This window comes from Simochromis diagramma, unplaced genomic scaffold (genome assembly GCF_900408965.1).
Source record: "Simochromis diagramma unplaced genomic scaffold, fSimDia1.1 OVJJ01000603.1, whole genome shotgun sequence".
Taxonomy (NCBI): domain Eukaryota; kingdom Metazoa; phylum Chordata; class Actinopteri; order Cichliformes; family Cichlidae; genus Simochromis; species Simochromis diagramma.
The window spans coordinates 7,955,438-7,981,315 of NW_024387414.1; the positions used below are offsets into that span (position 1 = coordinate 7,955,438).

The 25,878-nt window shown below is 39.7% G+C and overlaps 2 protein-coding genes across 4 annotated transcripts in view; one reads left to right on the plus strand and one right to left on the minus strand.

Moving 5' to 3' along the window:
* Window positions 1-13,231, minus strand: part of LOC120721608 (transcription initiation factor TFIID subunit 4-like) — a 92,279-nt gene extending 79,048 nt beyond the window's left edge. Inside the window, exons 1-2 of one of the 2 annotated variants that reach the window (XM_040012053.1) lie at window positions 11,751-13,231; window positions 10,186-10,358 (exon numbers count right to left, since the gene is read on the minus strand). In XM_040012053.1, coding sequence (XP_039867987.1) covers window positions 10,186-10,358; window positions 11,751-13,164 — 1,587 coding nt within the window. In that variant the 5' untranslated portion in view covers window positions 13,165-13,231. The remainder of the gene's footprint in view (window positions 1-10,185; window positions 10,359-11,750) is intronic. The other variant, XM_040012054.1, reaches the window with a different exon arrangement.
* A 1,919-nt stretch (window positions 13,232-15,150) lies between these two features.
* lsm14ab (LSM14A mRNA processing body assembly factor b) lies at window positions 15,151-23,928 on the plus strand. Of its 2 annotated transcripts, none has more exons than XM_040012055.1 (9): window positions 15,151-15,486; window positions 16,096-16,271; window positions 17,063-17,213; window positions 17,935-18,114; window positions 18,608-18,688; window positions 18,983-19,162; window positions 19,284-19,431; window positions 21,403-21,643; window positions 22,108-23,928. In XM_040012055.1, the coding sequence occupies exons 1-9, from the start codon at window positions 15,363-15,365 to the stop codon at window positions 22,129-22,131; spliced, it is 1,305 nt and encodes a 434-aa protein (XP_039867989.1). In that variant the 5' UTR covers window positions 15,151-15,362; the 3' UTR covers window positions 22,132-23,928. The 2 variants fall into 2 exon arrangements, with proteins under 2 accessions (XP_039867989.1, XP_039867990.1); XM_040012056.1 differs by having other exon boundaries at window positions 15,154-15,486; window positions 16,096-16,259.
* Window positions 23,929-25,878: the final 1,950 nt, after the last annotated feature.

The window sequence follows — 25,878 nt, forward strand, 5'->3', positions numbered from 1 at the left end:
ATTGGTGCACACCCAATTATTGCAATGGCACTCCCCAACAGCAGTGGCCTCCCAGGAAGAATAATGCCACACTACAAAAACTGCTCAGGATTCGAACATGGCAAAGAGAACCAAGGAGGTGATGTGGCCTTGAATCACAAAACAGGGCTGATGATGAGACCCCAGTATAGCATGTAAATTTCATGCATTTATTACTTCAAGCCCGGACTACTGTAATTTGTTATTATCAGGATGTCCTAAAAACTCCCCGAAAAGCCTTCAGTTAATCCAAAATTCTGCAGCAAGAGTACTGACTCTTGCTGCAGAATGTATGTTGCTGGAGGATTCCCATGATGCATTGAGTATTTCTTCAGTCACCTTTCTCACTCACTATGTGTTGACAAACCTCCCTGCACTGAATCACACTTGTTAATCTCTGTCTCTCTTCCACAGCATGTCTTTTATCCTGTCTTCCTTCTCTCACCCCAACCGGTCGCGGCAGTTTGCTGCCCCTCCCTGAGTCTGGTTCTGCCGGAGGTTTCTTCCTGTTAACAGGGAGTTTTTCCTTCCCACCGTCGCCAAAGTGCTTGCTCATAGGGGGTCATATGATTGTTGGGTTTTTCTCTGTATGTATTATTGTATGGTCTACCTTAAAACATAAAGTGCCTTGAGGTGATTGTTCTTGTGATTTGGTGCTGTATAAATAACACTAAATTGAATTAAATTGAAATATATATTGCCAAATTTCTTCTGCGAGGTGACAATTTTGGCTGAATGATGACCAACATTGCCACAATGCATGGTTTAAAAAAAAGAGAAATCCTTTCTTCCTTCACTTCAAGCCTTCAAGCTTGGGTCCTCTATCTGTTTAACCAATACAGATATTAGCATCTAAATACTCACCTAACCTTGATGTTGGCACCAAGGAAAACATGTAAAAAAAAAAGTGCATCAAGTACAGTATATTAACAGTATCAGATTTAAAGTTTGAACCTGCCTACATTTAAAAGACCACAGATATTTGTGTACAACACACCTGACCATCGCATTTTAATGTTTTATTAAACTTGATATGCACTACGAGTGAGTTAATGAGCAAATTAATGGATGAATAGAAGACCTAACAAACACACAAATGGGTTAGTCAACAAATAAATAAACAGAAAAATGAATATGACTTTTCTGAAACTCACCTTTCACTATTAAGTGTCAATGACTGTATAAAACATTCCTCTTATTATTATGCTTTTATACAGTCTAGAATTTCCACTGTAAGTTGTTGCAGAAAAGTAAGGCAATACTGCAAGCAATTTATTAAGGCACACTTTACTATAACAGAGACAAAACCAATGAGTGCAAAAGGATCACACAGAATACACAAGAGGGATTAATCACTCAACTCATACAGATAAATTATGTTTAGGGATATTTCAGCAGATTCTCTTTAGTACCGTATTATTCTAGCTCATTAGATTTCAAATGACACATTAACTGGGAGCTTAAATTGCTGACTCCGAGTTGCAATTTGAGGATGTTTACATGCATACTGTTTGTACTATAAACAACAATTCTCATCACATATTTACACAGGGCCAAAAGCACTCAGACAACTCAAATATTTCTTAGGTATGTTAGCTTGTTTTGTTGTTAACCCAGGCATAAAAATGCAAACTATGGGCACACAGATTATTATAAGGCTGAAAAACCTGAATAAATCAGATGCACAGTAGCATGAACATACTACATACTAGCATGAAGTATAAATTCAGGTTAGGCTGCAAAATCTGTGGAATAGGTTCAAAGCACAGTGACATATCGAAATACGGTATGCGCAATTGAATGAAGACTGGAAGAATGAATGGAACTTGACAAATGCAGCATTTATAAAAGGATTCATGCTAGTGCTGGAATGTGTCGTAACCTAAGATTGTTTGCTAACATATGAAAAGCAGAAGAACGAATGAGGAGGACAGTGCCAAGTGCCACAAAGCCAAAGAGGTTCATCTCTTACTCACACACACCACACAGACAAACACAAAAACACACACACACACAAACGTTCATAAACACTTCCTGGCTGCTTCCCTGCTACCCTGTCTATTAGTCAAAACAACCCAGGAGGGCCTCAACCCTGACCTCTGGCACTCAGCCTTCCATTCACAGACAGACCAAAGCACGCTAACAGACACAAATTCGTGCACACGATAAACTGCACTTGTCACAGACAGAAGAAAAGAAACAAAGACTACAGTGCAGAGGAGAAGAAGTGGGATAAGAAAGAAGGAGGAGGGGGTTTGCCTCCACTAAAAGTTTAGTAGGATCCAAATGAATGTTACACTGAAGAGTTGGAGGAAGTGAGTGTATGAGAGATGAGGCGATGGGGGTAAGGAGGGTGATGCTAAGAGCCACAGGGTGCATCCCACCGCTAGCTATGCCACTTTCTCGCTCACTCTCTCTCCCTCAGACAGACACACGCACACAAACGCACTTGAGAACCAAAGCCTTGTTAGCTTTTTAAAATAATCAGGCAGTTGGATGATGAATGATTTAACAGGTATGGAAGGAAGGAAGCTCAGGATGCCTTCCGTTTCTCCCCTTAGGGTCATGGGAAGAGTGACAGGCCGACAGAGGGGTTGAGCTCTGGGAATAAACACCATTCCCTTTCATTTCCCTGCTACTGCTTTTCCTGTCGAGATGGCAACGCCGCAGCCCACTAATTTGTCATCAACTGTGAGAGGCGATGACAATCTGCGACTTTCTTTTGAAAGGGGTTCATATCAGGGTGGATATAGGTTGGCTGACTATGAGCAGAGAGGATTGTTGTGCAGCTAATGCAGAATTCTGTTCATGACGTTTAAGGAGATGAATGTCTGACCATGCTCTGTGTGACACTGACTCTGATTCACAGTTTACAGTTTTTTACACTATGAAAGTAACAGAGCACCTGAGGTTAGACTTAGGTTTGAAATATATCACATTATGTCTCTCAGTTCAGTCCTACCTGAGAATGTAATACTACCCACTATAGAGCACAATAACACTAAACACCTGAACACTAAAGTTTACAATGATACTTCGCATTATATGTATATAACATTATAGGCTTAAATTCAACATCAGTTCTTCTTGCACCTTATGTAAGAGCAGTGAAACTCTCTTCAGTCTCTATTTTAATTTCATATAAAGTTGTAAAACTGAGAGAAATCATATAAGGTAGCATGAATGGATATCTTACCATAGCCCAACGTGATCAGCAAACACTACAAACAGTCATCAAAATTCAGAGTAAAAGACACGTCAAGTTAAAATAGGCAATGAAATGCTGCCCTCTAGTGCTAATCTTTTGTCTTTGCGGTTAAGGTTATAATGAAAAGTGCAACCTTGAAAGCCTGGGGGGGGGGGGAAGACAACAACTAGCTATATTAGATTTAAACCTTTGAGATTTAGCAAATTAACAGATATGAACCAATCATAACCAGCCAATCACATGGCAATAAACATTTAGGCATGCATAGAAAATAATCTCCTCAAGTTCAAACCGAGCATCAGAATGAGGATGAAAGGTGATTTAAGTGACTTTGAACGTGGCATGGTTGTTGGTGCCAGACAGGCTGGTCTGAATATTTGAGAAACTGCTGATCCTCTGGGAATTTCCCGCACTAACCATCTCTAGAGTATACACCGAATGGTGTGAAAAAGAAAATATTCAGTGAGAGGCAGTTCTCTTGGTGAAAATGCCCAGAGATCAGATGGGAATGGCCAAAATATTTTGAGTTATCACTTAACAGGCATAAATTTCAGATAATTAAGATGAAAAATATTAATTTAACTATATGTAAACCAGTTATGTTTACCAGTGTAGTTATCGCTTAAAGTTACGTTTTAACCAGGAAAAAAACTGATATACACTTAACAGCACAAATTCCAAGTACGGGGCTCAACACCCTTCTGCCTTCAGGATTTCTTTCAGCACACGTTGAGCCCCTTAATATCAGCTCCATAGCCTACCTGAGTATTGCTGCTCACAGGTCCATCCCTTTATGAATACAGCGTACCCTTCTTCTGAAAGTTGCTTCTAGCAAGATTATGTCAAGCTGGTTCCTTGAAGATGACAATGAGTTCACTGTATTCAATCACAATCACAGTCACTAGATCTCAATGCAGTACCGCTCCTTTGGGATGTAGTAGCACTGGAGATTCCAATCATGGATGTGCAGCTGACAAATGACCAAATGGACCAAACTCTCTAAAAAGCCCAGTACTAGCAATTTGTAAGTAGCACTGAGTGTGTACCAGGATTTTTTTCCTGGTTAAAAACAGGTCTCGAGGGAATAACTATGCAGGTAAGCATGACTAGTCTACATATAGAGTAATAAGCTGGTTTCACCCTACATAACTGGTCTATGCATATTCCTATTATTTGAAAAAAAAAAAAAAGATGAAGAGTGTATTTCCTTCTTAAAAAACTGGTAAAAATATCCCAGTCATGCTGACTTTTCTTTAGAGTAAGGCCAAATCCTCTGTGGTGTGCCAACATTTTTGTTTTGTTTTTTTACACGCAGACAAAACCTGTGTATTTAAACCAATACAAGTGCTGAAGCAACTACTAATTTAACCAGTTAGACAACTGATTGCAGGTTTTTCATAATAATCGAGATTTTACTGGTTCCAGCTCCGCATATCTGAATATTAACAGATTTGGGGTGTAGTTTGGGAATGGGAATAATAGTTATTAGTAATAATAGTAATAATAGTTTGGGAACAATATTCACCCAAAATGGCCTACGATAAAACACACCATCTCACATTGCAGAGGTAGTGTTTTGCATTCTGAGATCAATAACACGCTCAAATATTAAGCTGTGCACACATTTCAGCTCTATTAGTGCTCTGCTGTCACCAGCCCATTTCAGCTGTCCCACTTGATTTAAAGAGAACTGTGGGGGACCAACTATCAAGTAACCTCATTATTAAAAGCAATTAAGCTCCAAAGGTGTACAGCCACCAGCACAAGCTCAAGTTATCAAATGAATGATGGATCCACAGGTGATAATAAGCAAATTCCAATTAATGATTCAGGAGCTCGTTAAATTTTGATGAGAGGACCCCATGGAGTCATTAAAAAGCCTTGAGACATTAATTCACCTATTAATCTCAGTTTAATCTATAGATTAAAAAAATCAAGGATATTCTTTTGTTATAATTACACAGTTTAACGCATTAATCACACCCCAATTAGGGTCTACAACTAATAAAGTGTTCATTTAATGAGGAGGTGCCCACCCAACATCGACAGTGTGAACACACGTATAATTAGATCACAGTTTTTCAAATCTCATCAGTCAGATTATTCTTTTACAAAGGTCACCACCTGTGGCATTAACATTGACGGAAATTATGCAGAGCTGGAGAGAAAGAAACCTGAAATGTGCCCATGAGGATTGGAGTTCGATGTTTTTGTAATCTTAGTAAATCATATGCATGGCACTGGTGTAAGCTGAGTTTGCACAGAGTGGAATATCAGCAGGTTTTAGAGGTACAGTAAAGATACACATCTGTTGAATTCTATTATTATGGCTTTTTAAATATGCTTTAAAGTGAAACATCTCCTTTTCTTTCTATACGCTGCTAAAAAAAAAAAAAAATACAAACTCTCTATCACTCTTACCATCAGGCCTTTCTGTTTCATCTGATATTCATTTAGAGGTTTTTTTTAATTCTACTATATGTCTGCAATCAATTTGTTTTTCTGTTTGTCTCACTGAAAACATACGATTCCATTTCAATCATTTATCTGACATTCATTGATAGATGAACAACATCTGGACACCTTTTACTGCGCAGGTTATTTACTTGTTTATTAAAAAAATAAATCCCATCTAACGTTTTCTGAAGGTTGCAGAATTATTTACCCAAAAGCAAAATGCACATCTGCATTCAGATGCTTTCGCTGCTTTATGTGATGTGATATATCGCTGTGCTCCATCCTAACGTTTCAGGAGCAGCGAGCAGTCACAGCACAGTAGCTAGGAGTCGGCTGTTTTCGGGTCTTTTTTTTAAGATTATTAAGAGTCGTAACTCATACATTCATGTCTTTTTAGCGTAAAAGATACGAGGAGAAAATGCAAACCAACCATTGCTAGAAATAGAAAGACCTTTACAATTCCAGATAATGATACCTAAATGAATTTGGGTTTATTATTTATTTGCAAATATAGGCTGCTCACTTGACATGACTCTCCTTGCGTTGGAGACTCGCTGTTTGCATGGCAGTCCATTACAGACTGAAGGACAGCCTGAAAACATTAGACCTACAATTCTCCATCCAGAGAATTGTAGGCCCCTCTTCTTCCTCTACACAAAGACACTTAGTTCTGTTATACGCTTCTGGTTTCTATCATGTGGTTGACACTCAGACATCCTTGCTAGCCGCCAATCTGAAACTCCAACTGACATGTAAGAGTGGATGTGAAATCGCCTAAAGTTCAACCTCAAGAAGACTGACCTTCTGTTCCCACGGGGAATGAATCCCTCGCTGGCATGTTACCATTATGATGATGGTGTTCGCTCAGCTGGCGAGGAAGCTACGAGTGACCCTGAACAACAAAATAGCATTTGCAGCAAATACTGCAATAAAAGATGGCCATCTTGCATTCTATCCTCAACAGTGAGGCTTCTGAGGTATCTCCTCTTTTCACGCAGGGACTGAACTCTTCTAGGAAGAGTAGGCAACAGAGTTCCACGCGAGTAGGCAGGTATCAAATCTAGTCTTAAACCTGTCAGTTCCGAAATTAAATGGCCTGTATTTGTATAGCACTTTACTAGTTCCTAAGGACCCCAAAGCGCTTTACACATCCAGTCATCCACCCATATCCACACACTAGTGATGGCAAGCTACATTGTAGCCACAGCCGCCCTGGGGCGCACTGACAGAGGCGAGGCTGCTGGACACTGGCGCCACCGGGCCCTCTGACCACCACCAGTAGGCAACGGGTGAAGAGTCTTGCCCAAGGACACAACGACCGAGACTGTCTGAGCCAGGGCTCGAACCGGCAACCTTCTGATTACAAGACGAACTGCCAACTCTTGAGCCACGATCGCCCTTAAATTAAACAAACAAACAAACAAAAAGAAAACAATTACCTAATAGACCTATCAAGTGGACACTATATGTGCTGCCTCCTGTGCACTCCATCCAGATAGTTCCTACACCTAAACCACAGAGTATTTCAAGCAGTGCATGTGAAATGGCCATCAAGACAAAATAACTGATGAAAACACCCAGACACTTTCTAAATTGTCCAAAATTCTTATGCGAAAATTACCCCAGACTAGTAAAAATGCTGGAGACAACATTTGTGCCATAAGGCCACTACCATTAGTCCAAGTAGCTGATGTCTGCCTAGTACTTGTATTCCTGCACAGTTCTCCTTCCATGTACATCTGTCTGGCTTCCAGTCATTCAAAATTCTCCTGCTTATCTACATGCCAAGAACAGGGCAGCTCCTTCCTACCTCCAAGTCACGGTCAAATATCCCTTGGGTCATCCCATCACTCAAGAAAACCACAGGGTCATTTACGACTCTTCTCTGTTCTGGCTCCACAGAGATGGAATGAGCTCCCACTGAAGTCGGGATAGTAAAAGTGATTCCCCAAGGCTAAAACCTCACCTTTTCATTTTATCAGTGTGAGAGCGCAAATGTCTAGACATGTCAGATCAGACATTAAATGGACTTTAACCTGCCAGCTTCCTGGTAGAAAGTCAGAGTAATATCAGAATGAGCCCTTGTGTAACTAATATGCGTAGTTTTCTACAGGTTCCTACCTCCTGCGTGCTCTACCCATAATGTGTGTCAGCAAGTTTAGATTTCACCACTTGTGTATGTTTCTGAATGAGAATGACTCTAAACTGAGTGCTGCTAGCTGCAAGCCAAAAAGTGGATGAAGTTCAACAAATGGATACCAAAAAAGAAGAAACAGAGAAGAGTTTCCTTATGAGTGACAATGGAAATAAATAAATACATACATACATACATTATAAAGTCTCTGCACTATGGCTCAGGTATAAAAAAAAACAACAACAACCTGATGAGAAGAATCCTGATTAGAAATCGTCTGAAGAACACTCAATTGCTAAAGTTGGTGGCTGGTCCACCTCTGTCCTCCTTACCCAAGAGGACAGCTGTTCCACACACTGTAAGTGATTTATGGTGACTTAGTGACCAGAGACAAAGAAACTGAATAACATTTACGACTTCAGACTACAGAGAAAATAACTACAATTGCAAGTGCGAAGTGGGTGGACGCGCAATAAACTTTGATGCAAGGAACTGAAGAGATTACTAATGAGAGTGAAAAACACAGTTGATTAACATATGACCTACTAGTAACTCATCTCGAACGGTGGACTCATCTTGGACGGGGATGAGTCTGCCTACAGGAGGGAGGTTGAACGTTTGGTGTCCTGGTGCAGCCACAACAACCTGGTGCTGAATGTCCAGAAGACAGTGGAGATTATTGTGGACTTCAGGAAGCACACAGCTCCACTCCCCCCCATCATCCTGACTGACACCCTCATCATCACTGTGGACTCATTCCGCTTCCTGGGTACCACCATCACCCAGGACCTGAAGTGGGAGCCCACCATCACCTCCGTCATAAAGAAAGCCCAGCAGAGGATGTACTTCCTGAGGCAGCTGAAGAAATTCAACCTGCCAACACGGACGATGACGCAATTCTACACTGCAATCATCGAGTCCATCCTCACCTCCTCCATCACCGTGTGGTACGCTGGAGTCACTATCAGGGACAAACAGAGACTGCAGCGTGTTGTGCGCTCTGCTGAGAAAGTGATTGGCTGCAGACTCCCATCTCTGCAGGACCTGTACACCTCCAGGACACTGGGGCGTGCAGCTCGGATCACAGCTGACCCTTCTCACCCTGGACACAGTCTGTTTGACCTGCTCCCCTCAGGCACGAGGCTCCGGTCCATTCGCACCAGAACCTCTCGCCATAAGAACAGTTTCTTCCCCTCTGCTGTTGGACACATGAACAATAACCGTATGACTGTTCCCACCACTAACACATGACCCTACGCTGTGTTCACTGCATCATTCCACGTTAGCACTGATCACCACCTGCACTCATGTATATATCTATCTACTTAGCACTTTTAATTTTTATGTTTATGTTTATTTAAGCGTTGTCTGACAGTATGTTTTGCACTAAGTACCGCAGCAGTTTCCTAATGTTGTAAATCTGCTCAACATTTGGCAATAAAACCCTTTCTGATTCTGATTCTGATTCTAAATACATTAGAGGATCCACACTACAGCCTGGAATATCTGCGAGTGACCAGCAGGCAGTTTTAAAGCGATGCTTGACAAGCAACTCATTTCCAGTGCATACACAACTTAAGAGCAGATCAGCACCCAGAAAAGGAAACTTTAACTAGTTGTTTTTGCACTTATCCATGTAAATGGTAGGCAGTCACAGCAGGTGTGCTGTGGCAAATGTTATCATAGTAAAAATGTAGGTGCATGTATGTTTTACTTTCTCTTGGCTTACTATATCCTTCACATTGATAGGCATGCCATTTGTTCAGTGCTCTGGTGGGATACGTAGAGATGCTTTTTTCACATCAGCTCTCTGGACTGAGCCAGTAATGAAGCTGTAATGTTGAGTACTAGGAATACAATCTGACAGGAAAACTTAATTCTTAACCTTATTTTGGAGAAGATTTACTAAACTTTCGAAGAGCTTTTTATTGGATTTAATTAGTGCATGCATTTTTAATGTCCCACTAACTAGTGAATTTAAAGTTATGGGTGTCTGCTCATTCAAGATTCAAGATAGCTGCCAAATTCCCAGAATCACAAATTGCATCAAATGGGAATTTGGCCCCACCTATTCGCAGTTCAAACCAAACCATCTGTTTGCAAGAGGCAGCCAATCAGAAGGTTGGCTTGAAGAAGCAAAACTAATGGCTTGTTTCAAACAACTGAACAAGGGCCAGCGTAAAGGTCTAGTTTAACAACATGGATAATTTTAAACTGTTAAACCAATGCAAAATGAGTATAATAATCTTTCTGATTTTTCTGTCTTTCTCCTTCCTTTTGTCTCATTTGAACAGCAACACTGTGTGCCGTTGGTTGCAGCAGTGAGAGTCTACAGCTGCCAGCTATCATGTGGGTTCTGTGGTCTCACCTGTGGAGAGGTTACTCTGAAGGATGTCCCTGTGGTGGGGGTAGCAGGTCGTGGAGAAATGTTGTTCTGGGCCTGGGCTTGGGCTTGAGCTTGTGCTTGTGCTTGAGCTTGAGCCAAAGCCTGCTGGGGAACCATTACCAGCTGTCCTAACTCTGTGCGTACCAACACCATACCTAAGGAAGAGCAGGAAACATAAATTAGAGAACACCACAACATAAATACCGCAGAAGAACAGCTAAAGCAGCCACTAAAAAAAATACTGTATATTTCACATATTATACTGCAGGTATATCACTGCACTACAACCTTATAAAACACTGCAATTTTACAAAAGTAATATTTCATGACAGGATCTAGACTTTGTAAGATGTTACAGTAGTGCACATATTATAATCAAAGACTGAAGAATTTGCTTCAGGCTCTGATCATGAGCGAATTACACAAACTCTCCCTTCGTTTTAAAGGACCAGGACTGCAGTTATTATAAAATATATAAAATATTTTATTACACATTTGTTTATCTTTGCAGAATTTCCATAAAGAGAAAAGGACATGAGGTCAATAGTAAGGTTAACAGCATATTCTGATCATGCTCTTGAAAATGTAACTGAGCTATTATTTCTGAGGTCAGATGACTCATTCAAGCAGTGCAGCACAAAAACCATTATGACCACTTTCCTCTGTTATTACCTGCCCCTTTACAAGTACAGAATATGAGCTTCTATTGAAATTACACTGTTTAAAATATAACAGCTAAATTAGGGATATAAATATGGCTCATCTATTGGGTAAGCTATAATTTGAACTACTCGAATCCTGGACTACTGAATTGTTGTTGTAATAACAAAAGTTAGCTACATAAAAAAAAAACAATATCTACTCAAATATTTTTTGACAACATATTGCAGTCTCAAAGCATCAGTGGCTACTGTCTGCACACTAGAGCTGCCCAAAGCATTTCTCTGTGCCTCTCAAAGTTTCCTTAGAGGTCTTTTGTGATTCTACTCATCTTCAGTGTACTATTATTATCCTGCATAAATAAACATTTAAATTGATGTTTTTTGCTCTAGGTTTACCACACACACACACACACACACAAGGTGCTTGTGCTTATTGCATCTATCTGTATAAATACTTTGATTTCTGTCTTTTTCACCCCGGTTTTATCTTTTTTCCAATTACAAACAAACAAACCAAACAAGAAAATCAGGGTTTTTCCTGTTTCCAAAAAATTTTGACTTTGACCTTTGTGTAAATGAAAATCACCAGGACTGTAATGAAAATATTTTACTTAAACATTTAGTCAAACATAAAACACAGATTTATTTAGCAAATGATCAGAAATAACATGGAAATCCACAAACTTCTGTTATGTAAGGTACAACACTCCTTGCCATACATATATGTAGATTATTCATGCCCAAAGGCCTATTTTGAGCCAGGGAAAATCCGGAGGATGTCACACACAATCTTCTATTATGGGAGAGTCCAACACACACCGAGCCCTTTTAACAACCACAACCAGGATTCTCTGGCTTGGTTGTTAGCCCTCCTGCTAACCTTACCTTGTGGGATGGTAAACCCAGGGGGCAGCTGAATGGTGGTCTGCTGCTGAGGCGGTCTGACAATCAGTTGGGGGGTTACAATCCTTTGTGGGGCTGTAAGTCCGGGACGGGGTTGTGACTGTGCAGATGTGGCCACAGCAGGTGTTGGGGAGGGAGCTGTTGGCCTAACCATAGTAATAGTGGTGGTCACCGATGTGGTCTGACCAGCTCCACATACTGAACTAGTTGCCATCCCTGTAACACACGCAGCAGGTGTGATGGAGTTCAGAGGCTGAGTTATTGTTATTGTTGTTGTTGCTGCAGCTGTAGTAGTTGTTGGTGTGACAATAGATGAAGAAGTAGAAGGAGGAGGAGGAGGAGGAAGAGGAGGAGAGGAAGTGGAAACAGTATTTACTACAGAGTTGACAACGCTAGACTGGGTTAACATTACAATTTTGGACTGACAATCGTCTGTTTTGGAAGCCCCAGTGTCTGTGACCATTTTGGTTTGGTTCCCCGGGGAAGCTAAAGAGGTAACGGGTCCTATACGAGCACCCTGCTGGACCAAGGCCGAAACACTGGTCCCGTTGCCGTTCTGGGCTATACTGGCAACAATATGACTCGGGAGTCTATGCAAAGCAATAGTAGGAGTCCCCCTGTCGAGAGCAATAGCCGACTGACCCACAGGCAGGCTCGCGTTGGATAAGGTGAACGTCGAAGTGTTAATAGAGGTTGTGACGGGTCGTCCAGAGTTTGGTGTACTTGCACTCGTATCCACTTGGCTAACGCTGTCGACCACCGCTGTGTTGCTGTTCCTCCGCGTTGTTACAGCTGCGCCGTTCAAACTCTTTATCCGCGCCGAAGCGCTCCTCCGCGGCGTCGTTATGCGTTTTCTCGGCGGGGTTGCTCCCGTCGACGTCTCACCTGTGCCCACGGTAACCTTAGAGCCCTGGCTGGATGTGGTGGTGCTGATGCTGGCTGGCGGCAGAGATGCCAAAGTTGACACACCAGATGCAGTCAGTGTTGTGATGGATGCTCCATGTGATTGCGAGCCGCTGCTAGTGGCGCTCACACAGTCACCCGAAGTGGTGGAAGGCTCGCCAAAAGAAGGGCTGCAGCCCGGTGAAGGAGATGTGACAGTCTTATCCGGGCTAACGTCTTTAGAGTTGATCTCCTGGCGCATCTCAGTTTTATTACGGCGTCCTTGTTGTTGTTGTTGTTCTAGTGTTGTGGTGCTCACTGGAGCTGGTAGCGTTTTTCCTAAGTGATGGTTAGCGGGGGCCACAGAGCCAGCGCCTCCGTTTTCGTCTGCTTTACCAGCCGGGTTGCTTTGTCCAGCAAGCTGTGACTCCAATGAACCCACTAGGTCGCTCACAGCTTTTTCATCCACCTCCGAAAAGAGCATATCTTCCAGGGGGTCGGAGGCGCCCGCCATCTCTGATCACAGATAGCCGTCTTCTATTTTTTTTACAATGCGCCTGCGTGTTACTAGGCATTGTGGGAATGGATCTGACGTCATTAAACAAGGGGGGTATAAATGGAGGAAGGGGCGTCCTAGGTGTAGCCGTAAGTCTGTGGTTATTGTATCCTATTTATTATGTGTTACCTTCACGGAGTATTAATTAGTAATCATACTAAGTACCGTGCAGTTACACCGCCATCCCAAAGTAGAATATGAGGAGCTTTGACCATATTTAAAGAAAATGATATATAAATAAGAAAAAAGTTCAGGAAGAAAGCAAAGATTATTTTAAAACGATATAAGACAGTTATAATGTACATAAAGCTACTAAGTTAATGAATAAATAAAACAGATCTGAAACAAAGCAGTTACACAGAAGTTATATAATTATTAGGTCTGATTTTGGTATTGTTTTTCCCTTTTCTGTGCATCTTTTCTTTTACCTTTGCAAAAGGTAAGATGGGAAATATATCATTTATTATCCAAACAGTTAGTAAATTACTTTTTTACAGCCGTTAAAAATGAAGTTAACACAATCTGTAAAATAATAGCCTAAACCATTAGGATTGTATCTTAAATCAAATAAAAGGAAATTTGGCAATAACTAATATGAAATAAAAAAATAAATACAACTGGGTAAAATATGACTAAATAAAAATATGAAGTATTAAATTAAATTAAAATGTCTTTAATCCAACATACAATAATAAGATTAGAATTTCTTAAAATATGATAATAAATATTAATAATAAATATGATAATAAATAAATTATTAAATTATTCTTTAAAGTGGCTCAACATAGCAAGGCAGTGCAGGGTTGAAATGAAATGACATTATGAGAAATGAATCAGGAATAATTGGGAATATTTTTGTTATAGTAGTTAAAATAACAACAACAATAACCATAAAAATGTAAAAAAAAAAATATATATATATATATATATGGTAGCTGTATTTGATTGTTGTATATTGAAAGATTGTAATAAGTTGTATATTATATTAAGTACAGTACAGTAATTTTAGTAAAAAGTACAGTAATATTTAAAGTTAAATACTAAAATAATAATATTATTAGCAATAATTATGGAGTTTTTTTCTTATAATTTTTTGAAATGTTTGTACATTTTGTACAGTTATAGCTACAGTTTATGTTCTGCCAAAACAAGGCAAAACACCCAATAAGTAACGTTAAATAACTTCAATTTAACTGAAAGCATTATTTTTTTAATATAAATGACAACACTGCAACATTACATCACCACGACATTACTATGAATTTGTTTGGCCAGGGAATAACTAGTTTCAGTTATATTGGCATAATAGCAAACGCTAAAGCTAAAGACATTTCCTTTTTTTTTTGGGGGGGGGGGGGGGGGGGTTGTTTTTTTACTTTATTTTTGTTTTTTGTTTTTTTTATTTATTCTGATTATTTTAAGAAATCTAGATTTTTATTTATTTGTTTATTTGTGGTTAAGTAAAAATGTTTTCACAATTAGTATTTAGTTTGAGTTAGCCTAACTATAACTGCTCAGAAGCCTCTGCCTAAAAACATTGACATTAAAATAAAAATAACCGTTGTTATTATTTTTCATTTAAAATTAACTGCCTTGCAGGGACAGCGTCATCAGAGCTGTGGGAGACACGTAAAAAATGTAGACTGTTTAATGGCTGCGAAATTTTCTGCTCTAAACCTCCGGATGTAATCTCGTGTAATATCGTGAGATTATTGTGTGGTTAAATTTCAAACCTGTATTAAGTATCCTTATTTAGTGACTTATTTAATCCCTTTGAGGAAATGTTATTATAATAATTACAAAATAAAAGCCAAAACTGTATCGAAAATGTTAGTACCGCTAAAAATATATTTGTCACATCATTCGTTTCTATTTGTAAGCAAAGGAAACAGTGGAAGGGATGGAAGAGGAAAAGGAGGCGACTTTAGTTGACTAGGCCTCTACCTATCTCCCAAAATCCTTTGCGGCAGGGGAAGGAAAATGAAAACGGCCATGTCGTGGTAGAGATCATTTGCGAGCGGGATTCATAGTGTCGTTTGACGATATATGTTATGTAGTCTGAGAACTGCAGGTCTGAAAAGAACGCATCCGACGCTTCGTGTGACACAAAACGTTTTCTTCGGAAGTACGCGTGTAAATAAAGTTAAAGGACGAAGATGAGCGGAGGAGGGACACCGTACCTCGGCAGCAAAATTAGCCTCATCTCCAAGGCCGAGATCCGCTATGAAGGAATTTTGTACACGATTGACACAGAAAACTCGACTGTAGCTCTCGCTAAAGGTAAGTTAAGGCACACAGAGAGGGAATACAAGACTCAAAGAGCGTAAAAGTGTTAAGCGAAGGAGAACAGCATTTTTTTTAGGGTATTTGGCTTTGTTGGTTAGCTTTTTAGTTAGCCAACAGAGCTAACTGGCGCTATAGTTAAGCGCTGTAGTCCTTTGTTTACGTTGTAATTGTGGTAAAGTCAAATGATGTGCACCAAGTGACACATAATTACCTCCAGACATACCTTGTTAAAGCATTAATTGCGGCTTATTGGCTCTTTTTAGTGTTTATTTTTTAACATACGTTTTAGAAACTCTGATTATAATACTCTGTCTGACAGTATCGCTAAGACCTGGTGGACTGTGCGTATGGGAAGAGTACTAACTTTATCTCAAGAGCTCATATTATGTGGAATTTATTTTGAACAATGTGGTTAACAAAAAATGATATAACTTGAGGCGTCTGTTTTCTTTAGTCTTTATTCCAACGCTAATTCATAATATTCAGTTCTAACATTGAAAGTTAGTGTGAAGTCAACAGTGTTTGTTCTTAACGCAAGGAAATTCTCCTCCTTAATTAATAAAAGTAAAGTCGTGTAAGTTAACCTGTGAGTTTTCCCTACAGTTCGCTCCTTTGGCACTGAGGATCGGCCCACTGACAGGCCTATTCCTCCTCGGGATGAGGTCTTTGAGTACATAATCTTCCGAGGAAGTGATATTAAAGACCTAACAGTTTGTGAGCCACCAAAAGCCACCAGTGCCCTGCCGCAGGACCCTGCCATAGTCCAAGTAAGTCAATTGGTGCGTTCCATTACTATAAAACGGCTGTATAAAGGCTTTTCTTTAAGGCTTCTTGTATGCTAGCTCATGGTGGCACAGGCATGGCTTTATTGAGACATAAGGGAGAGACACTCACTAATTATTTTGTATGTAGAGTTTTTGTGTGTGTGATTTTATAATTAAATAATAGCAATTGAGGTAATCATTCAAAATAATTACTGAAATAATTGCCTAGTGGCATTTTGAGTTGCAAAGCTTGCTTTAAAGGAACTTTGATGTAGGGCCATCGTTAACATTATTTCAAACACCTGTGTATTACAAGGATCAACTATAAAGAAATTCAGGTAGAAAGTGACAACTATTGTATTACTGCTTTTTCTTTCTTTGTTACAGAAAATAAGTGATTATCAATGTTTTTAATTATTGCACATTTTAAGAAAATAAAGAAACCAATTAGAAAATACAATAAGCAACAAAAAAATAAAGTGACCACTTGTTGTAGAAGCCCTGAAAACCAGATTCACAAACAAAGGAGTCTGTTAAAATAAAGTGTATTCAAAGTAGAGTCAGGCCTTTTTCCTTCTAGATATGGTATCTTATCTATCTTCTAGATAACACTTTCTAAGATGTGCATTGGTTTATTAACAGCTTTGTGTCCAACCAACAGTTGCCCATTCATTTTGTGTTATTTGTTGTTTTGAAATGTAGGCATCAGACGTTTATAATCGTATCATAGTATTTTCAGTCATGGTTAACAGCTATGTTTAAAAGTCTTGTAATGTTTTTAACTGGATGTATATTTGTTTGTCTAGTCATCAATTGGATCCTCAAGTGCTGCAGCACCTCCATCATTCCAGGCTCCTGGGTCCTATGCACCTTTCAGCAGGGCTCCTGCCCCATCATACAGCCAGTTTGGTGTTGCACCCATTGGTTCTCAACAGTTTGGATCTACTGGAGCAGTTGGTAAGGAGCTGTGTGAAATAAGCAAGTCAACCACATTAAAAAGCATTAGGTTTTTCAAGTTCAAACCTGTCCAAACACTCTCTTGGATGGAAATGTGGAAGATGCAGTTAAATCTTTCATTGCTGATATCTGTCTAAATGCTACGTAGTGACCTCAGACAAGCTAAACATCTGTTTCTCAAGCAAATTTGGAGCACCACCTGATTCCTGCTCATTTGAATAGAGCACAGCTGCATGCTGCTTTGAGTTTCCTGCTACACACCTGATCCCTATTGTGTTTTGAACTGGAAACAGCAAAGACAGTTATGCATCATACTTCTAATAAACTGGTGAAGATTTTTTCTCTAAATGTACAGATTGGATTTTTACCTTTTTGTCAGTGAACATCTGTGTCATCCACTGCCAGTAAAATGGAAGTGTGTGAGTAGCTGAAGCTTATCATTCAGCTCTGACAGAATCATCTTCACTACTACCGTGTATTATATATTTTAAGTAGACTGGGGTGAAGGTTACTTTTACTCACAAATACTCCAAAAATGTTTTACACTGCACACAAATCTATTACAAATACAAGGGAAATGCTTACACTGTGGAGTCCTTCACAAGCAGGACTTTAATGGACAGTATGTTTTTCACTTAACACTTTTAATGTGAATTTTTTTCCCCCTCCATAAGAGCAGCTACTTTGGAACAGCTTCTAATTGCCGTTTGTTTGTTTGCAGGACGCACTAGTCCCCAGCTGGATTCTATAAGAAAGAGTCCCACCCTGGAACAGTCGGTGAAGGCCCCACCATCATCCGCCCCAGCTCCACCTGCAGGACAGCGGAGTCAGACAGGGGCAGCAGCTTCCAGAACTACCACCGGCATCCAGAAGCCTCCAGACCTCCTGGAGCAGAGAAAAGGTAAAAGTGTAGGTTGTGGCTGGTTTAAAAAGTTATTTGTAGTAAGTTCATAACAGAGCAAAAGAGACATTAATCAGTAATGTTGATTCATTTTATTTATTTTAAGAATGCAAAGCCACAGGATGTAAAGAATACAAATTGTCTGGTGTCCTTAATTATCAGCTTGTTGTATCTTGTTAGTGTGGAAAGAACTAAAATTTAGCACTGGCTATCAAATACTGCTGTTAATAGAGAATCAGCCTAATCAGGCAAGTCATAAACAAGGTGTAAGGCTTGTTTGATGACAAGAGTGATTAAAGTTTGAATTGGATCTTATGTTTGGTAATGGCTACTCTACAGAACCAAAATCTATAGAGTTTAACTTCTGAATTTATTCTTTTTAACAAATACAAATAAACCTGAACCCATGCTGCAGTTGAAGCTCATATTATTGTCTTCCTCAGTGCCAAGCCCTGCCAAGTTAAATTGATGACTATTTTCTTTTCCTCTTCAGCTCCTGAGGTTCCGAAGGTAGCGCAGCCAGATAATGAGCAGGGTGCAGTTGAAAACCGGGATCCCAACAAGCGCCAAGGTGGTGAGTAATTTGCACCTTCAGTCAGTAATGTCCACAACACTTACTGCTGTTTACTGATGTGTTCATCTTTTTTATTTTGTAGCTACTCAGCTTTGAAAATTTAAATATATAATGAAAAGCTTTATTGGATTCATGTTGGGATGGCAGTGCCTTTCCTGAAATGCTTTGGGCTAATTTCACGTCAGCCAATTCTCAAAAGTTCCCTCAGAATGTACTTTTGTAATTTATCAAGTGGGAAGCACTATTTTTCTTTTTTAAAGTTTAATACTTAAGTTTGTTTCTGTTGTTTCTCAGCTGGTGTTCAGTCTTCTAACCGCCGTGGCCGTGGAAGAGGAAACCGCAGCAGAGGCAAAGTAAATGTGCGCAGGGATGGCACAGTGAAGTTTGACGAAGACTTTGACTTTGAGACTGCCAACGCCCAGTTTCACAAAGACGAGATTGACAAAGAGCTCCAGAACAAGCTCAAACTCAAAGGTACCACTTAAACAAGTTCTAAACTGCAGCAACTAAAATTGGAGGTTATATGTACCATGATACATATGTGAACATTTCTGCCATTTTAAGTTGTTTGATTTTACAACATTTCTTCCTACAGATGACAAAACTGAAAAGGCACTCAATGGGGAGGAATCGGAGCATCCAGCCAATGAAGGTGCTGCTGAGGAAGAGGAGGCTGTGATAAATACCTGCTACTATGACAAGTCAAAGTCCTTCTTTGATAACCTGTCCTGTGATGATACCAGGTACCTCAATACATCCATTTATTTATTTTTCATCTATTCTGTGGTGGATTAGTTACACAAGGGCATGTTAAGATTTGATTGACTTAAGTTTTGTCGCCGCATCTGTAGAATTTATTTTCAGCGAATATAAGGGAAACCAACTTTTAAATATTCTGCAATGAAAAATTTCCCAGACCTGTAAACAGGGGCATCTAAAACCACTTTTGATAAGAGTGAACCTGCTGCAGTCTTCTAAACAACTGGTGTTGCAACTCTGACTGGTACATGAATAATAGGAACTAGGGCTGCTCGATTATGGCAAAAATGATAATCACGATTATTTTCACTGAAATTGAGATCTCGATTATTTGACGATATTTATTTAACAATAACAATGTGTTGAATAATGACTTTAAAGATTGTCAAAAAATAATATAAAATAGTGTGCAAATACTGATAACAGTGCAAATGTTTGCAATATGAAAAATGTAAACATCTATGTTTAGTGAACTTTGCAGTGTTGCTCTGTGGTGCAGCTACGACACTGTAGCAAAGTTTACACACTGTCTACTTGAGCCACGTCTGACTCCGCGAACCCATAATGTTTCCACACCACTAAAGGTTTTTTTTTGTTTTTTTTTAAACCTCTCTTTTCAACCAACGGCAGTCACTCTCCTCTCCAAATAACTTGTGCTTAGCTTTCCGAGCTTCTCTCGCGTCCTCTTAATCAGAGGTCCCGGGCCTCGGACCGGTACCGGTCCGTGAGTCGTTTGGTACCGGGTTGCGAGAGTTGAGTCTCAGGTGTGAAATGTATAGTTTTCAGGGCTTTTATCGGTTTTCAGCGTTATTTTGTTATAGTTTTTATCGTTTACTCGGTTTTCCTTGGTCTTTTCACGTGTGTTATGAATAAATTTTCTTTTTTTCGGTACCAGTACTAGTTTTATTTTGTTGTATTTATCCGCGACACCTTAAAGGCCGGTCCATGAAAATATTGTCGGGCATAAACCGGTCTGTGGCGCAAAAAAGGTTGGGGACCGCTGCTCTTAATTGTTGTGACACGTGTTCGAAATGCAGAGAGGTGCGCTCGATTTGCCACACGGAGCAGCGCGAGAGTAAAGCACGAGGGAGGGGCTAATAATCGGCTCAGTCATTTTTAATGATCGTTGAAAGCCCAGATCGTAATCGAGATTAAAATTCGATTAATTGAGCAGCCCTAATAGAAACTGAAAAAAGAAAGTCACAGAGCACTTCATTTTATCTGAGTGTTGCACCGTCTATATCTCTCATGTGAAGTCTCACATGTAGTCATAATAGATTTAAAAAGATACACTTGTGTTTTCAGCCTGGCCAGATTATATATTAAAAAAATAAATAAAATAAAAAATCGAGATTTACACAACAAGCAGATTTGGCATGTGAACTGTCAGCAAGGTTCTTCAAAGACGTGTAGAGCTGCACTTAAGGAAAAAAAAAAAAGGTCAGAATCTGTGTTTTTTTTGTGCCCCTCTTGAGATTCTGCAGTCTGCCTCTGCATAAACTATGCTTTGTATTTAATCAATACGCTGAAAGACTTTTGTTTCTATCTCTTTCAATAAAACAAGTGAAAGAGGTTTTTCCAAAGGGAGAATTTTTCTATGTTAGTCGAAGCTTCGCATGTGAATGGGACACCGAATTGCTACTAGTCCATCCATTGCCGCCCACTGAAGCACTAAAGATGTTTGGGTTTTTCGTGTGTGCAGGAAAATCCAAAAAAAATAAACTTTTTAATGTTCTGTCATCTGCTCAAAGTTGGAACTTCACTAATGTACAGCTGCTTTTTTTTTAAGTTCTTAATGCTTGGTTTGTTCACTCTCTAATGAATTTTTGATTTAAAAAAAAAATTCATGTTAGCCTGTGATGCCTCGCTTTATGTCGTGTAAATCTATTTTCATGTGACTTTAAAAAAAAAAAAAAAAAAAAAAATCTGTATCCTTATTGATGTCTGTGTCTCAGGGATCGTAGGCCAACCTGGGCTGAAGAGAGACGAATGAACGCTGAGACATTCGGCATCCCTCTGAGGCACAACCGAGGAAGAGGTGGTTTCCGCGGCCGAGGCTTCATGGGGCCTCGTGGAGGCAGAGGGCGACCGGTAAGCAGAGGCTCCTTCGGACCACCCCGAGGTGCTCCACCTGGATTCAGAGGTGGATTCAGAGGTGGCAGAGGAGGCCGGGATTTCTCTGATTTCGAATACAGGGTAAATCCTTTATGAACTCATTATAGATGGTATAAGATGGACTTAGCTTCCAGATGTGAAAAGTAAATTGCAATTTACTAGTGCATTGTGTTCTGTTCAGTGGCCACCCTTGTGGACTTGTAGGGGTCAGTGAGCAACAAAGACTCAGTATATCAGTAGGCACCTTCCCAATGAGCTTGAGAACTCACTAGTTTAAGGACATTGTCTGAAACATTAAGTTCATTGTGTAAACTATGACCATTCTAAGAGTGAAAGTCCAGTTTCATTTGACTTCGCTCTTCAGTTATCATGACAGCAAAAATGTTCATCTTAAGGCATCGTACCAGGATTTTTGCTCAACAGTGAGGTGTCATCGAGGCTGTGTCCATCACTTATGCTCTCTGAAGATCTCACATGTATTTTTTTTCCCTAGCAAATAAAGCAGATTGGAAGAAATGATTAACTTTTGTTTTGCATTTTTGCAGAAGGAGAACAAGGTGGCTGCGTAGTACTGCAGTGATGGATCCACGATGAATGGTAGCCAGTCATCATGAAATTATATTCATCCTACAAATTTTCTCAGCATTCAACAGACAAAAAATGAAGACATCTTGTTGGTCACCAGCACCACGGTGGACTGTTCAGGCAGTGAGAGTGCCGCTCCCTCTCTCAGCTTCACAATGAGGCTTTTTGTTTTTTGTTTAGTTTTTTGCCCCAGAAATATTAGTTTGATAAGCAGTCACCGGATGGACAGGAACACATGTAAATATACCATGTTTTGGAGTTTGTTCTCTTAATTTACAGTATTGTTTGATATTGAATGCTGTATCCAGAGTGCCCTCTGATACTGTGAGCGGATCACAGTCGGTGTGATCGATAGCTTTATTTTATCTTTTTTCAGTTCCCCTCGACTCCGTTTGATATATTTCTTTGACACCAAAATTCAATGCATCACCTGTTGCACTTTTTTTTTTTTTTTCTCCTCTCAGACGCATGTGTTCAGTATCCTTTCTCGACTTTAAGCATTTTATTTTTCATTAAATCATTGTCAAATGTAGTGAGATCAAAGCCAGCTGAAAAAGCAAAAATCTGAACTTTACTGAATGTATTCCGATCTCATTTTATTCTTCCTGCTCCACAGCAAATTTATTGCCCACCAAAAAAACCCCAGTCCCTCCTAGTTTTTAAGACGTATGTATTCAGTAAGTAGATCAGTCAGTCCTCATAAATCAGATGAATTCTTTCAGCTTTAGGTTGGCAGCCTAGTGCAGCCATTCATTTGATATATGCAGTTTACAGCATATTAGGTATAGATGTATATGTTGACTGCCGTATTTCTTAATTTTTTTTTAAACAGTTTCCTGTTATTTGTACCTTTTTTGAGGAAATATTCATTATTAGTAAAATCTGTAGAAGGTGTTTTGTTTTTCCTGTAGGGAAGGACACCTAAACAGGTTAAAACTGACAAAAAACCCAAAACAATGACGTGTTTGAGCTAAACTGATTGTCTGCCAGAAGTATGTGTTATCATTTAAGTACCTGTTAAATGTCCCAAACATGTGGAGTCCTCTGTTAATTTCAGCTTACTTTTGAATTGTCTTACAGTGTTGTCCTCTGAATTGTCGTCTCTCCCACCCTCCCTACTGTTACTACACTCAGCTGTGTCAGATTATTTACTGAAAATGGGAAATATTGTGGATTAAATGATGTCTCAAAGCATATGTTCAAACAAATGACAGCGATGCTGATAGGTGTCAGCCTTCCAGCTTGTTTGTAGCGCTCTTGTTGCATTGTGGTCAGTGTGATTGTTCTCTGAAGTGAATTTATTTTTATTGACTTTGAACAAAGGGACAAGAACTGGATGTGGTGGGATGCCTCTTTTTCTTTTTGGCTCTGATTTAGTGCTTTAGGGAGTGCCTTCAGAGTGGTGGGTTTTTGTACAGCTCTCCCTTTAACGAAAAGGTTACCTTTTCAGACAAGTATCAAAAGCACTACAAGGTGAAATAGATCCTTTCCTGTAGCTTTGGTTGTTTAGAACAGGACAGTTCAGGTGAAAGTGGGCCGTTTAACCGGATTAATCACAGACAGCCGATCACTGCATGGTAGTCGTAAAAAGCATCATTCTATAGGGGCTTTCTCAATAACCAGCAGGATTAAATTTGAGACAAAATATTACTGAACGATTCACAACTGACATGTTTTCATATGTTTGCTACTGCTTCCAGTCACTGGAATTGTAAAACAGGAATAGTTTTCTTGAGAAGCAAAATGGAGTTTTTACGTAAAATAAAGAGTTGTACGATTTATGTCTTGGTTTTTTGTTTTCCACGTGACCCTACATTTTTCCCGCAAATCCTGCAGTGAGTTGCATCTAGGTCATCCTTTGTTGCAGAAGTTCCTGTACACACTCACGGGCGCAGTCTGTAAGGTTATATTTTTAAAGAACTTGCCTATTAGAACATTAAAAAAAAAAAAAGGCCTTAACACAGTTTCTCATATTTGATACATGTTTGGAATCTTTACATTATTATTGCACAGCATTTGGCATTATTAAGCAATAAATAGCAAAAATGGTTGACATAGCAAATACACACAACTCACATGCAGATTTGTTTTTCTTTGATACGATGGTCAATAAAAGATCAAATTTAAAAAAAATAATTCATGATAAAAGTATATTCACCCACTGCACACCTGATTAGGTAGATATCAAATATATAGATCCTCTGGGCTGTTTCAGAAACCGCTGATCTAAAGTCAGATTCTGTCAGCTTGATAGGTTTGAGACATGACTTTCTTTGGTAATTAGGACATTTCAGTTAATCTTGCAATTAAAATTACTACTACAGCAGCATAAAGAATAAAACAAAGGATGATCTACAATTTAAACATTATTCCTGGGAAATCGAATGAGAGATGAAACATCTTTGCAAATTTACACAAGTCCAGTTTCCTTCTTTTTCAAGCTCTTGGGTCCAAAACAGCCTGAGACATCACACTTCCGCCTCCGTGTTTGATAGTTGACGCCACACACAGTGGAACCATCCTTTCACCTACCCGACAGCGTACAAAGATCCTGAGTGATGAACTGAAGATTTCAAATTTTGATTCATTAGTCCCTAATACCTTCTTCCAGTCTTCAGTAGTCCGATGGTGGTGTTTCATGGCCCAGGCAAGCCTCTCTGCCTTATTCTGACCTCTTAGCAATGGCTCTCTTACTCCAACTCTTCCTGTCAAACCTGCAGCCTGCACAGTAGTTCTTGAGGACTGGAGTTTGAGACCCCTGTCCTACAATATTGGCCACTCCAACAATCAGAGGATTCCCTATGAGCAAGCATTAAGCGACAGTGGGGAGAAAAAACTCCCTTGTAATAGGAAGAAATGTCCAGCAGAACCAGGCTCAGGAAGGGACAGCCATCTGCCGCGACTGGTTGGGGTGGAGGGAGTGAAAATTTAAAAAAAAAAAAGCCAAGGTGATAAATATTGGAGCAAGTTGATTATTTTTTTGTTAAAATATTAAGCTGTTGTTATCAGGTTTAAAGGAGTATTGGGTTTGCATTGTTTGCACTGTATTTCTGCTGTTGATTACTTTTTCCAACCCCTACTTGTGGTTTTGTCACTTTTGTCTGGGGCCAAAGAAGCAATGCTGGAGACTTTTGTCCCCCTCTGCTCCTCATTTTAATGCAGGGGGAACTCTCAGACCAGGGTCAAAAAAGGGATGCTTGAGAACCTCCAAGGGTTTGATGCGCTGGTTTGCAAGCAAGGCCAACATCTGTTTAATCAGGCTGACCAATAAATCTGTGCCACTTTCAGGTCCTGTTCTAACTGTGATTACTTGTTTGAGGTCATCAAGATGCTGCAGTGTTATATGTCGAGTGTCCTTGGATTGGTATCCTGTCTCATACTGAAATTGCTCTTCTGTCTTAAATGTCCAGCGCTGTTCGCTGTGGTCATTTTTTCTGAAATAATATTCTGTGGCCATGCTACAGTCTAGAATATAGTCTGGTGGCTGGCCCTCAGTGTCTGTGATGAATTTTAAAACATCATAATCCATTTTCCCAGGGTAGAGTGGCAACCCTGTAGCAAGCTCCACAGCTAGCCGGCTCAGAGGCCACATGTAAATTGCTTCATTATATGGAATATGAAGCATAACTTCGGGTGCTCTATACCAAATCGTCTGCACAATGGTACCAGGAATCGCTGCACATAGAGGACGTGCCTGCCATCTTGCCTGTTGCAAAATTTCAGGTTTGCTC

Excerpts from the sequence above, each read along its gene's own strand:
- lsm14ab (XM_040012055.1), top strand. The coding sequence starts at position 15,363 with ATGAGCGGAGGAGGGACACCGTACCTCGGCAGCAAAATTAGCCTCATC. Across the intron at positions 18,115-18,607 it reads CCTCCTGGAGCAGAGAAAAG|CTCCTGAGGTTCCGAAGGTA; the intron begins GTAAAAGTGTAG and ends TTTCCTCTTCAG. Across the intron at positions 18,689-18,982 it reads TCCCAACAAGCGCCAAGGTG|CTGGTGTTCAGTCTTCTAAC; the intron begins GTGAGTAATTTG and ends GTTGTTTCTCAG.